The sequence below is a fragment of the Octopus bimaculoides genome, chromosome 29, assembly GCF_046866305.1.
Source record: "Octopus bimaculoides isolate indiv1 chromosome 29, ASM4686630v1, whole genome shotgun sequence".
Lineage (NCBI taxonomy): Eukaryota > Metazoa > Mollusca > Cephalopoda > Octopoda > Octopodidae > Octopus > Octopus bimaculoides.
The window spans coordinates 229,872-244,364 of NC_142956.1; the positions used below are offsets into that span (position 1 = coordinate 229,872).

At 40.2% G+C, this 14,493-nt stretch overlaps 2 protein-coding genes across 5 annotated transcripts in view; one reads left to right on the plus strand and one right to left on the minus strand.

Moving 5' to 3' along the window:
• The window catches only part of LOC106873051 (radial spoke head 14 homolog), a 34,786-nt gene extending 34,128 nt beyond the window's left edge, over window positions 1–658 (minus strand). For both annotated transcript variants that reach the window (XR_008267091.2, XM_014920266.3), the window contains exon 1: window positions 466–658. The gene's annotated coding sequence lies outside the window, so the exon portion shown is untranslated. The remainder of the gene's footprint in view (window positions 1–465) is intronic.
• A 1,115-nt stretch (window positions 659–1,773) lies between these two features.
• Window positions 1,774–12,484, plus strand: LOC106873055 (uncharacterized). 3 transcript variants are annotated; one of them, XM_014920269.3, is made up of 14 exons: window positions 1,774–2,457; window positions 3,194–3,302; window positions 3,451–3,704; window positions 4,078–4,107; window positions 4,477–4,578; window positions 4,955–5,006; window positions 5,340–5,496; window positions 6,257–6,359; window positions 7,274–7,346; window positions 7,542–7,590; window positions 8,667–8,788; window positions 9,419–9,810; window positions 10,303–10,620; window positions 11,443–12,484. In XM_014920269.3, the coding sequence occupies exons 2-14, from the start codon at window positions 3,209–3,211 to the stop codon at window positions 11,692–11,694; spliced, it is 1,998 nt and encodes a 665-aa protein (XP_014775755.2). In that variant the 5' UTR covers window positions 1,774–2,457; window positions 3,194–3,208; the 3' UTR covers window positions 11,695–12,484. The 3 variants fall into 3 exon arrangements, with proteins under 3 accessions (XP_014775755.2, XP_089201717.1, XP_089201716.1); XM_089345591.1 differs by having other exon boundaries at window positions 2,330–2,457; window positions 10,399–10,620; window positions 11,443–11,836; XM_089345590.1 differs by lacking the exon at window positions 1,774–2,457 and having other exon boundaries at window positions 3,080–3,302.
• Window positions 12,485–14,493: the final 2,009 nt, after the last annotated feature.

Genomic DNA, 14,493 nt, shown 5'->3' on the forward strand with positions numbered 1-14,493 from the left:
TATTTTATATATATATATATATATATATATATATATATATATACATTACTGGCAGGAAAGCAGCATGACCACAGCCTCATGGCTGAAGCTTATAAAATAACATATATACACACAAACATATATCCTTTATATATATATATATATATATATATATATATATATATATATATACACATCACATTTATGTATGTCCCCCACCCCCCACCATCGCTTGACAACCGATGCTGGTGTGTTTACGTCCCCGTAACTTAGCGGTTCGGCAAAAAGAGACCGATAGAATAAGTACTAGGCTTTACAAAAGAATAAGTCCTGGGGTCGATTTGCTCGACTATAAAGGCGGTGCTCCAGCATGGCCGCAGTCAAATGACTGAAACAAGTAAAAGAGTAATATATATACATACATATATATATATATATATATACACACATATACCCCCCCCCCAACAGGTATATATAATGTCTCACCTGTTCTTCACTAGAAATGTCCTCCACTCAATATATTCACAACACAAACAGCCGACAAATTGTTGTCAATCCTTTCCTGCCTCAGCAAACGCCAACAGACCTCGTTCCTCGTCGTTAACGGACCCAAACGGTCCACGTTCGATCGCAGCACACAGATATCGGTCCTTCTCTGTGCCGTGGGGGTTGGTTGGCCGGTTGTCATGGAAGTAAGCGGAGGGGGAGGGGTTGAGCAGGAGGTAAAGTTTAGACGGGAGTTGGAGAAGGCGGCGAGAAAGACAAAGAGCAACGAGAGAGGGCGAGTGGGAGATTGAGGAAAAGAAAGAGGAGGTCGATGCGTTGGAGGTGGAGGGTTACGTACGAGAAAGAGAAGGAAGGGGGAGAGTGGAGTAGGAGTAAGTAGGGGGAAGAGTAGAAGGAGAAAGTAATGAGCAATGGTTGCTATTAGTTACTGTATGTGTATATATATATATATATATATATATATATATATATATATATATATATATATATATATATATATATATATATATATATATACATACACATATGTATGTGTATGTCCGAGAGTTTCGTGCGTTGGCACTTACGCCTTATATTATGTGTGTGTGTAGTTATGTATGCTAATTTCTGATGTGTGTTTGTGTCTCTGTTCTGCGTTTGTCCGTGAGCGCGTGCGCACACATGTGTATGTGTGTGTGCGTGTGTGTATGCTTGTGTGCGTTTAAATGTTTGCGCGCGTGTTTAGCGTCTGTGTGTATCCACAGGTGTGTGTATGTGCGTGTATATATCTAGGTGTGTCTATGCGAGCTTGTATGTATGTGTTTGGTTATATGTACGTGTGTGTGGGCGAGGAAGCTTAATAGCTGTATCTGTGTACGTATGTGTATGTCTGCATATGTGTGTAAGTGTGAACTTGCGTTCGTTGGTGTATGTGCAGACGAGGTGGGGTGGGGGTGTACGTGTGTGTGTCTGAGCACGCGCGTACTTGTGTATGTGTGCATGAATATGTGTACATGTGAATGTGCGTTCATGCGTGTGTGTGTGTGTGATTGTGTGCGTGTCTGTGTGCGGTTGTGTGGAGAGGTAGGGTGTCTACGTATGAGTACGTTCGTGTATGAGGATGCGTGTGACCATGCGTACGCATCTACGTGCTTGTTATTATGATTGTGTGCGTTCGTCCAACTATATGTTTTTTCTATGCGTCTGTGTGTGTGCGTGCGTGCTAGAAATGTTTTCCACAGTTGCTCCTAGTTACGACGCATGCGCCTTGAGCGCCATCTCTTTCCTTAAATAAAAAAATAAATAAATAAAATAAAATAACATGTCTGCTCTCTCTCCAATTTTTCCCAAAGTTGTTGAGACTCGTTACATTTTACAGTTTATATTCTCCATTACCACCTTCGAAATTTAAGCGAAACTATAGCCCGTTCTTCCATCTAAATAATTCAATGGATTATTTGTCGAAGAAAGTGTCTAGGAAATTTGATAATCTTGGTTTAAGATAAGGTGGTGCTGTTCCTTGATGAAAAGATCGTCTGGTCTTCTGATAGATCGACATTGTGATGCGTTGTCCTATGTGATGCATTACCCTATATTATGTGATATATATTATGTAATGTTGGATATATATAATGTATTATACAGTATAAGATGGTAGATTTGCTGAAATTCTCCTAATTCTGTTGCTGCTGCGAAGGACTGAATATAAAATATATTTTGGAGTCAACAATACACACAGATATATATATACATACATATATATATACACATATATATATACATATATATATACATACATATATATATATATATATATATATATATACACACTGACACAAAAAATATATATTCACATACACTCACGCATACATACATATGTGTGTGTGTGTATATATATATATATATATATATATATATATATATATATATATATATATATCCATGTATATATACACGTATATATATATATATCAGTGCGTTTATTCTATTGTGGTAAGATACTGAATTTTCCTTTATTTACATGTATATATATATATATATATATATATATATATATATATATATATATATATATATATAAAACTTTTTTTTAAGGTTCTTCTATCTTGTACTTGACTGCGGTCATGCTGGAGCACCGCCTTCGAAGAAATGTTTCAGTCGAATATTATTGTTTTTTTCTCTCTTTTTTTTTCAAAACCTGGTACATATTGTGTCGGTCTCTTTTGCTGAACCGCTAAGCATCCCTCGTCTCCCCATCCTGCTATCTAAAAGTGAAAATGAACACCTTGCAAATATGAAAGAGACAACTGTCCTAATGTGAACAGAATTGAGGGTTCAAACCATTCTTCTTGCCAGCAATTAAGAATATGAAGACTGTGAAAGCCCCTTGACCACCAGGAATTATTTCTAAAGTGCATAAAATATGTGGCATATTAGGATACGGCCTAAATTTGGGGGTGAGATGGGGAATTTCAGAAAATTCACCAGAGTCCCCTTCAATTCGAAATAACTTCCAAGAAAATGAATATTTTTTAATGAAATGGACTTGTTCTTAAACACCCATGAGTAGGGAACTGTTCTCAAAAATAACCCTCAATTGTACTTGTGTTACATTTCCCCCTCAGTTACAGCCCCAGGGTGATGCTTATACCATTTGACAATAATGCCAACCTATTAACCAGTGTAGATATTGGCCAACTCTGTCATGTCTTATTATTATTATCATCAGGTGTTATGAAACTAAATGGGAACTAGATACACAAAGAAGCAAGCGCTGAGAAAGAAGCATCTCTTACCTGCATCACTACGCAACAAGATACGAGAATCTACTCTTCAAGGTGAGGAAAATACGATGATAATAAGAATGGTTTGTGATTGATTTAAATAAGAATTAGTATAAGTTCTCTTTGGGGACCCCAAATACCACAAACAACTGTGAAACCTCAAATATCCTGTTGTCTTTTCCCTTTCAATGTTTTTCCCCAGTTTTTCGAGATCGGCTGAAATCTCCAGGGAAAGGTGGTGCTCTTTTGGTTGGAAACAGCACAAACCAAGCTGAAGACTGTTTGGTGTCCTCGGCACCAACAGCGAAAGATAACTCTTCATCCCCTGTTCCATGCTCTGTAGAGGACCCCATACCCCAAGAATCAGTCAATAATTCCGACTCCAGTCTACAGTCAATGGCCAAGAGGAAACGTGTTCGAGTAAAGAGGAAGAATTTACAGAGAAACCAATATAAGGTTGGTGCTGGAGCTTTTCAGAATTATTTTGACCATTTAGTATATTCAAATTACTGCTTGAGAAGAAGACCCATTAAGCCGAGAAAAATTGCATTTGTGGTAGATACAGGGGTCACGCGAATGGAGCTGGATTTTCTATGGGGAGCATGCCCTTGCTTACCCCCAACCTCAGTTTCTAGATATGAGTGGTCCTGAGACCTCTACCACAATTTTTAAGAAATGTAGTGGAAAACTAGCTCAGAAAGGCAGGGACGCTACTCTCTGAGACCCCTTTCAGAGCCCCCACCGTTATATCATAACAACAGCAACCATACCTTTATTCATTTGTGTCATTAATTAATTATTTTCTCATTCTTGTTCTCTTTATTTTCAGAACACTGGATGCTTAAAGAAATACATCTCTGTAAGTGCTCCACTCCCTGTTTTACTTGAGCAATTTTTCAATAAGTTTACTTCTATATTTGTTGTGTTTCAAAGGGTTTGCATTCTTTCAAGGGGGCTTAAGGGTTTTGCACTGTTTTAAGGACTATCAAGGAGTTTGCAAAGCTTTAAAGGGTTTCATGGAGTTTACATTGTTTTAATGAGTTTGAGGGGTTTGTAATGTTTTAAGGGGTCTCGAGAAGTTTGCAAACCTTTAAGAGGTTTCTAGGGGTTTTCATTGTGTTAAGAGCAAGCTGGGTGCTCTTGCAAATGCCAGACACTTTACAGTGTCCCCAGTGCTGTTTGTGATTGAATATTGATCTGGTTGAATACGATTTCTCTCTTTTCTCAGCAAATGACTAAGATTAACAACATGGTTTCGTGCAACACAGCGTCACGACGGATCAGGTCCCCTGAAAAGAAGATCAGCATAATCGCTGAGAATCGAATCACGGTGAATACTTGATCAATACTTTGTTAAGGTTTCATTAATTTGAGTTGTTTAAAATTAACGAGTCACATGTATGTGGTTCAGAAGTTGGCCTCTCATCCGCACGTCACAAATGTTAATAATTACACCTGTTTTGAGTACCATTTCAGTTTCTTTTTGTTGTTTTTCCTATATACAAGGACCACTTTGTGTCCAATATATACAATGCCCAATGCGTCCTTCCTGTTTTAAGTAGGGCTGTTGTGATTTGAGGGAATTTAGCTGCTATTTCTAGCAAGTTAAAGTCATTGCATAGTGGCTCCTTTCCTATGTTGGTTCACTCCTTTTGTTTACTGCTGTTGTTGTTGTAATAATTAATCTTACTGTTGTTCTCTTCTAGAAATACCTGGGTATCTTCAACAGAGGAAGGAAATCGGAGAGGATTGCACGCGGTAATTATCCGCTTCTCAATTTATTGTTGTTGTTGTTGTTGTTGTTATTGTTGAGGCAGTGAAGGCAGAATCGTTAGCACACTGGATTAATTGCTAAGTGGTATTTTCTCTGTCTTCATGCTCTGAACTCGGAACTATGTGGTCAGGAAGCAAGCTTCTTACCACACAGCCACTCCAGCACCTATATATATATATATATATATATATATATATATATATGTATATGTATGTGTGTGTGTATGTGAGTGTGTGTCTGTGTGTGTGTGTGTGTGTGTGTGTGTGTGTGTACATGCAAACCCATGTTTGTTTATTTCTGGCCCTTTCTTTCTTCAGTTTATCCGCCGATACCAAAGTCTGTCCAAGACAAAGCTGACTCTGATCTCAAGAAGATTCTCAACATCACTTCCGACTCACAGGATGTCATCACCATCACAGAGAGCGATGGCAGTGGCCGGCATGGTTACCATGGTAACAGAGAGATGAGTCAGGGGTGAGTTGATACACATACCTCCACCTCACGCTTACACATAGAATCACACATACGTACCTTTTAGTCTTTTACTTGTCTGCGGCCATGCTGGGGCAATGCTTTGCAAAATTTTAGTCAAATGAACCAACCCTGGTACTTACTTTTTTTACTGAACCATTAAGTTGTGGGGATGTAAACATACCAACACCGGTTGCCAAAACAGACTCAGAAGCATGGTGCAGCTTCCCGTCTGGCCAGCTCCTGTCAAACTGTTCAACCCATGGCAGCATGGAAAGCAGACATAGATACACACATATATATGCACGCGTATATGTATCTATGTAGAAAAGGGCCTGTTGTCTCAAGTACAATACTCGTCCCTAAATCTAAGGTGATCCATCGGAGACCATCATGTCTTTTTGTATATCTAGAACCTCATTGCCCAATGAGTCCTTCATTTTCTTCTTTTTAAACAGTAGGATGTCCTTTAGGAGATATTTAGTTGCTATTTCTAACAGGTCTGGCCACCATGTAGAGGCCTCCCTCATTGATTCATACATATATCCATAGATAAGAGAGTAGGGTGTGATTTGAGGGAGATTTGGTTGCTATTTCTAGCAGGTCTAGCTACCATGTAGAGGCCTCCCTCATTGGCTCATACATATATCCATAGATAAGAGAGTAGGGTGTGATTTGAGGGAGATTTGGCTGCTATTTCTAGCAGTTGAATATCTTGCTTCATGCATTCAACTCTTATTCCATTCTTTTGTTGACTTTTCAGTGCCATGACAATCCAGTTTGCCCAGAAAGCCATGACGCCCACCACTGAGGGTGCAACTAATACCTCCAATCATTTACCCGAAGAGAAAAATGATTTACCACAGGTAAATACTATAGTTGTTGTTTAACCCTGGGTCAGTCCTGATCCAGGCAGACCAATGACGTTCCACCTGTAACCACCCCATCTTTTATTCAGGAATAGTGTATCTAGGACTACATTATGCAGTGTGTGTATATATATTTGTGTGTCACAGAATCTCTCAAAACATCAATATTTAAGCATTGCAACATGGTGAGCTGTCAGAATCATTACTGCCTTCCAAATGTTCTGAGTTCAAATTCCACCCAGGCCAACTTTACTTTTCATCCTCTTGGGGTTGACAAAATAAGTACCTGCTTAACACTGGAGTCGATACAATTGATTTACCTCCCTCCCAAAATTGCTGGCTTGGTGCTAAAATTTGAAATCAATATTTAGCCCTTTAGCATTTAAAGTGGCCCTCTCCGGCCCAAATATTCTATCTGTTTTATGTTCACCCCTACCCAACAATATGTACCTATTCTTTAGCAAGACATCTGTTTCTGCCTCTCCGTCACACTCTAACCTTTCGTCATCTGACACAAAACCACCTCCTCCAATGCCCCCTGCCCTCTCAAAGGATCTTTGTGACCCTGCCAGTGCTGGTGCCACTTCAAAAGCATCCAGTCTACACTGTGAAGTGGTTGGTGTTTGGAAGGGCATCCAGCTGTAAAAACCATGCCAAAACTGACCTTGCCTGTGCTTGTGCCATGTCAAAAGCCCTCAGTCGACTCTGCAGAGTGGTTGGGGCTGGGAAGGGAATCCAGCCGAAAACCCTATGCTAAAACAGAAGCCTGGTGCAGTCTTTTAACTAGCCAGCTCCTGTCAAACCATCCAACCCATGCCAGCATGGAAGGCAGACGCTAAACGTTGATGAAGACGACAACACAGGTATATATATGTATGTATGTTTATTAACCTATCTGCTCTAAATTACAGCAAACACCATACAAAGAAGTTGCCCAAGATCTCCTCTCAACACTCCATGAGAAAAAGAAACTTTTCAATCAAGGTAAATCAACGCCATGATACTTCAGAGATTATTTACCATTCTGCCAACAGAGTATGCCTGCTATTTCAAGCAGCATTGAATTAATATATTTTACATTTAACAGAGTAATCAGAATGCTCTAAACAGTTATACATACATATTCAGACATGTATATAAATAAATATATATGAAAGAAGCATTGTTTTATATTTCTAGACCTCCGACTCACCATCTCCACCCAACTGTACAACCTTCTGAGGCAAAGGTTAGTGAAAATCTTTTATCTTTATCAAACTTTCCCATCAATAGTTAACAGTAGTCCCCGTTTTTAAATATAGCTTACGACAGCAACCCTTACATTTGCAGAACTGGAAAGATTCCCATAAAAGAGCTCTAATTATTGTAGCTGTTGTATTAAGGTCATGTGATTATATGGAAGCTCTCTCATGAGTTTACGTGGTCCCTATTTTGAAGGCAGAAGGGAGTTTGTTGAGGAGACATTTTTGCTTCTACATTAAAGTCAAGTGACTACATAGAAGCTCTCTCACTGGGTCCTGTGACCCCTAGTGGCTACTTAGAAGTGCACTCACTTGATTACATGGCCCCTAGCAGCTTCATAAAACTCCCTCACTGATTCATCCGGTCCCTATTTTAAAGCTGATAGGAGTTTTGTTGGGGGTAGAATTCGATTCAGTTGCTATGTTAAGCAGCTCAAACATCTCTGTACAAGTTCCCTCATTAGCAGAAAAGGGATTAAAAGTAGATCCGTCATCATTTAATGTCTGCTTTCCATGCTGGCATGGGGTGGATGGTTTAACTGAAAAACCGGTAAGCTGGAGAGCTGCACCAGGTTCCAATCTGGCATGGTTTTCTACAGCTGGACACCCTTCTGAATGCCAACCACCCCAAGGGTGTAATGGGTGTTATGTGACACCAGCACTGGCCACGACCACGACTTCACTTGGCCTGACTAACCCTTAAATTTGCAAAACTGGAAGGATTCACCTAGAAGCTCTTGTAATTGTGTGTTTGATCCTTATTTTAAAGACGCTATTGAAATTACTGTAAGTTCTGGTGGCTTTGTTGTGATACAACCCCAGGTTGACCCCGGTTCATATAGGTATCACTGCAACAAATATGATCCACAAATCCAGTCTCCTAGATAAACCGTAATTCCACAAAGTCCACTTTGCCATATTTGTATGGGTCTGACCCAAGGAAATCTGCTCCATAGAATATTTCCTGACCCAAACAATCTTAGAACATTGACGGTAGTGGTGGGGGAGATGTTTACCTTTTCGACTTCATATGTGTCTGTCTGTTTGTCTGTTGCCCTGCCAGCATCCAGCGCAGCCCGGTGTCAAAGCGAGAGACTGCGACAAAGTGCAACAGAACAACCAGCGAGACAACACCCCCGTCTGCACTCAACAAAGAGAAATCACTGCCATCTTCCACCCAACATGGTAAGTGAAACGGTGTGTGTGTGTGGGGGGGGGGGAAGAGCCATTGCACAATACACACACACACACATATATATGCATGCATGCACACACACACACACACACACACAGAGCCAATGAGGGAAACCTTTCTGAGTTGGCTACACCTAGAAAAAGCACAACCTGCTATCTTAAGAAAGAGAATTGAATAATGTAGCTACTCTTTTACTCGTTTCAGTCATTTGACTGTGGCCATGCTGGAGCACCGCCTTTAGTTGAACAAATTAACTCCAGAACTTATTCTTTTGCAGAACCGCTAAGTTACGGGGACATAAACACACCAACATCGATAGTCAAGCGATGATTGGCAGACAAACACAGACACGCACAAATATGAACGTATATATATATATATATATATATATATATATATATATATACCAAATCCACTCTCACGGTTTTGGTTGACCCAAAGCTATAGTAGAAGACATATCCCAAGGTGCCACATAGTGGGACTGAACCCAGAACCATGTGGTTGGGAAGCAAGCTTCTTAGCACATGGCCACACCTGTGCCTTACCAAGCAAATCACCTTTTTCTCTTGAATTCCATATATTGGACTGTATTATTTGTTTCTCTGTTGTTATTTATTTAGGGCACAGTAAAACCCCTGCCCAGAAATCCCCCTGCATTGACCAGATTTTACTGAACGCTTGTCCCCAGGACGATGGCAGATATCTGCTGATGAAAAACGACTACGTGATCAAGATCGATGAAAACATGAATGGCAGTAAGAAGAGGATCTATCAGGCCAGCAGCATTTTACCCTCCAGGGACAGACACGAGGATGGCAGCTCAATGCGTAGCACTGGTAATAGCAAGAGTCACTCCTGCTACTTGGACCCCAAGTATGTAAGGACTCAAACCGAATCCTACAAAAGTGTGAAGAGCTCTGTACCCTGGGACAAAGGGCTGAAGTCAGAGTTTAATGTTCAGAAGATTTGGAAGTCGAAAAAGCTTGTCGCAGACGTCGGTTTGGATTATGAGGTAATTATTGTAACGTGTGTCTATGTGTGTGGTTTGGACTATGATATTGTTGGTGTGCGCAGGTGGCCAGTTGGCAGTGTTGTTAGCATGCTGGGTAGAATGTTTGGTGGTGTTTAGTCCAGTTTTGTGTTCTGAGTTCAAATTCCACTGAAGTCTGCTTTGCCCTTCATCCTTTCGGGGTTGATTAAATAAGTACCAATTAAGCACTGGGGTTGATTGTAATTGACTTACCCCTCCCCTGAAATCGTTGGCCCTGTGCCAAAATTCAGAATCATCATTATTATTATTATCAAACAATAGTGAACCGGCAGAATTGTGAGCATGCCAGACATCCTTTTAAGTTGATAAAATAAGTACGAGCTGAGCATTGGGGGGTTGATGTGATCAACTAGTACCCTCAACCCCTAAACTGCTAGCCTTGTGCCAAAATTGGAAATCAGTATTGTGTGTCCCAAGATGGTACTTTATTTTACTTTTTATTTTTTACCCCAGTGTGGTCAGAGTTATGAAGGTATGGAGTCAAGAGAAGGCAGTGGTCACCCTGGACACCAGTGCACAGAGACAGATATTTTCTCTCTCTACCCACAGAAATTCGCAGAAGCAGGCAGCTACCCAGAGCAGAGTGGCGAGGGAGGCAGCTACCCCTGTCACCTGCACCAACCTACAAAGACAGACAGTTACCCACAGCAGAAATCAGAAGTCAGCAGCTACCGTTGTCACGTGCACAAGTCTACAGAGGCAGACAGCTACCTACAGCAGTGTACGAAGACAGATGAACACACACATCCCACTCACATAGGGTGTACAGAGGTAAGCAGCTTCCTGCATTGGTTTGCTAAGGCATGCAGGGATGTAACGAAAAGAAAATTGGACAATGGCTTTGTGGTTTCGAAGCTCTCTTTTACATTTCATGGTTCCAGGTTCAGTCCCACTGCATGACACCTTGGGCAAGTGGCTTCAGCTATAGCCGCAGGCTGACTGAAGCCTTCTGAGCAGATTTAGTAGATGGAAACTGAAAGAAGCCCATTGTGTGTGTGTGTGTAAATATATTGGATCAGCCAATACATCTTTCAAACATCACTTCCACAACCATCATTCATTCTTCAGAGTCCCAGAAAGATGGTTTGTCCCTTCCCCGGCCCACCTAAAAGATCAAGGTGATATCAGGTGGAAAGTAATAGAGCATTCAGGCCCAATATATTAATGGAAGTGACCATTGCGGAGAGGGCCAAAATCCTCAAGGACTATACTAAACCTGGCGTGTTAAATAGTTGTAAAGAGGTTTTTTCTAAATGTGTCCAATTCAAACACTACCTACTGGAAAAAAGGGACCTCCTCGTTTGCTTGTTAGACTTTTCGGGTCTAAAAAAGGGTTGTTTTATCCTTTGGCTCAGGGGAGACAACCCATCCTCATTAACACACTTATTGCAGTGCCCTTCAGGTTTTTAAACCCCAGTAAAAGAACTCAACAGACTGGACCTCTAACCCAGACTTTTGCGATACCCTTAAGGTCAGGAACTTTTCAGCAACCCCCTCGTGTATTTCTGTGTGTATAAGGATTCAGTTGTGTGAACTATAATACATCCATGGGCCTCACTCTGTATAACACAAACATGTCTCTTCCTATTGCAGGGGCCTGACTTCCTACAATATCTCGAACAGACCAGCCAAGGGACCATATCACCAGAGAGCATTGCCACGACAGTCAACTACCAACTCCCGAAATTAAAATGGAACACCACAATATTCAAGGCTCCCACACCAGATTCAGACTTGTCCCCTTTCTGGCTGTCAGAGCCCTCTCTTCCCCCTTTACCTACAAAACCCTCTTTAGACAACGTGGTCAGTCCTCCAGGTAAACTCTACCCGAGGAAGCTGTATTGATGTTGGCCTGGGGTCTGGGCAGATGGTTTGTAAATAAATAAGATTTAAATATGTGGTGGATGGTGGGCAGATATGGAATGTAGGCGAATATGAAATGTGGGCAAGTACAGAATGTGGACAGATATGGAATATTTATAAATATGAAATGTGAGCAAATAAGGAATGTGTTTATGTTCTGAGTTCAAATTCCACTGAGGTTGACTTTGCCTTTCATTCTGGTCCCCCTTCCCAGAAACTGCTGGCTTTGTGCTAAAATGGGAAACCAATATAGATAAACACAGTGGTAGTGCTAAGGGGCACGGCTAGGGTAAATGGTGCCCAGGGCCTCCACCAAAACGCAGCACATGCATTTTGTGAGGTCAAGAAAGAACACTCATTCGGTCAAGTGGTGCGGATGGCAACAAGCATAACAAACGAAGCCTGCAAAGCTTTAAAAAATTTTTGTTAATGGCTTAATTAGAAAATAACGGTGGCCAAAATTGCATGGGCCCCGCTTTCCCCACTTAAACACCCCCCCACACACATTATATATATGTATATATATTCTTTGAGGAATTTGTTTGATTTGTCTTCTCTTTTTCCTTCCTTCCATCTTCCTCTTTCTTTCATATTTTTGCTATTTCTCCTCCATCCTCTCTCTCTCTCACTCATTCAGTTAACCCCTAACACACAGACACCCATGTATATTTACACACACACACAAGACACTGCATTAAAAACTTCAAATTGATTTCTTGACAGTTGTATCTAATCAATAATAAATGTGGATCGTCTTTAATGCATCAGGTTTGATATGGTGTTGTTGTTGCTGTTTAGCCCTAGGCAGACATATACAGGGTGTTTGGGCTAAATTTGATGCTCTTTTGTGTCTCCAGTTTCCAGAAACAGCTTGAGGTGTTGGAGAGAGTAAAGATTCCAGTCATGGTCAAGGAAAACTTAGCTGACGTGGAGGACTGGATGCCATCTGAATATTGGCAAAGAGTCACCTGTATTATGGGGGACAGCAGCCTGAAAAAGTTTGGGAACCACTGGTTTAGCTGACATTTTCTGGGTTTTAAAAATACTTTTAGTTTGCGATGGGATGTTGTTTTCTTTCCCTTTAATGCAAACTGTCAAATTTAGCCAAAATACCCTGTACATATACAAGGGTGCGGAAAAGTTCCTGGCTTTGGGTAAAAGAAAATACATAAAGATGAGTTAATTACCATTTTACTGAACATATTCCCCTTTCAAATTCACACATTTATTGCAGCGGTCCTTCAGTTTTTCTAAGCCCTGTAAAAGAACTCAGACAGCTGGGCCTCCAAGCAGGCCTTTTGCGACACCCTTGAAACCAAGAATTTTCAGCATCCCCTTGTATATGCAAGTAGTATAAGATGTGGGTTCAGAAATCTGTGCAGCTATCACAGTAAGCTCCTCTTACAGACTTGACTATCAGTCCACACAGTAAGCAATTTGCATGAGAATGTAATGTAAAGTATCCGTGTTGCTTAAAATCCAGAAAATCTGAGCAATAAATTAATTATTCTGTGAGGAGTGTATGAAACCATAGAAACCAGGTGGGGCCTCTCGGATGCAATGACCAACACTTTTGGCATGACTGCAATTTTGCTCGCCTCAATGGGTCTTCTTCTCAAAGATGACATAATGCCACAGGTTTTGGTCATTGCCTCTGTGAGGACCAACACTCGAAAGGAACTCGGCCACTTTGCTTCCGTGAGGTCCAACACTCGAAAGGAACTCGGCCACTTTGCTTCCGTGAGGTCCAACACTCGAAAGGAACTCGGCCACTTTGCTTCCGTGAGGTCCAACACTCGAAAGGAACTCGGCCACTTTGCTTCCGTGAGGTCCAACACTCGAAAGGAACTCGGCCACTTTGCTTCCGTGAGCCCCAAAAAACAAATAAAGAGATTTATACAATCAAACAGACTCCATAACGAGCAGGTGTGTTTATTCTTTTATTCGAAGCAGACGCTTCATTTTTATGCTACTCTTAGTTTTATAAGTGACACAATATAGAGTAACTGAATAGATTTAGAACAGACTACATATACACACAGGATAACATATATATATATATATATGTGTGTGTGTGTGTGTGTATATATATATTAAGACAGAGAATATATTTACATGTATAGATATAAATCCACACATACACATCTGTACGTATAAGTATATACATACAGACAGAAGACAGACATGCACACATACGTACATACATAGGATGTATATATTAAATGATTCTACATGAAATATTCAAGTTCTCAACACACAGAAAGAATGTAGAATTAGCTGTTTTTGTGCGTGTGTATATTATTGTGTGGACATCTTTCAGATATATATATCTGGTTATTAGTATACAATATAGTGTGTATATGTACGTGTATGTATGTATGTATATACGCATATATAAACATATATATAGCATATATATATATATATTGTGTATGTGTATATCACTATATCAGTGTATATATATTTGTGTATACATATATATTATATATGTATGCATGTGTGTATATACATGTGTGTGTATGTGTATGTGTATGTATGTATAATATGTGAAACTGAGTGAGAAGAGATGGAGTAAATGAATTGTCACAATGAGCAATGTCCCTTCAACACACTGCTGTAAACCATGTGTGTGTGTGTATGATGTATGTATAAGCAGATATTAGTGTTTGCATATATATATATATATATATATGAATAGTGTGTGTGTGTATGCAATATATGAATATGGAAAAAGACAGAATGACTCATGGCTGTGTATAAATGAGAAATACATTAAGTGAA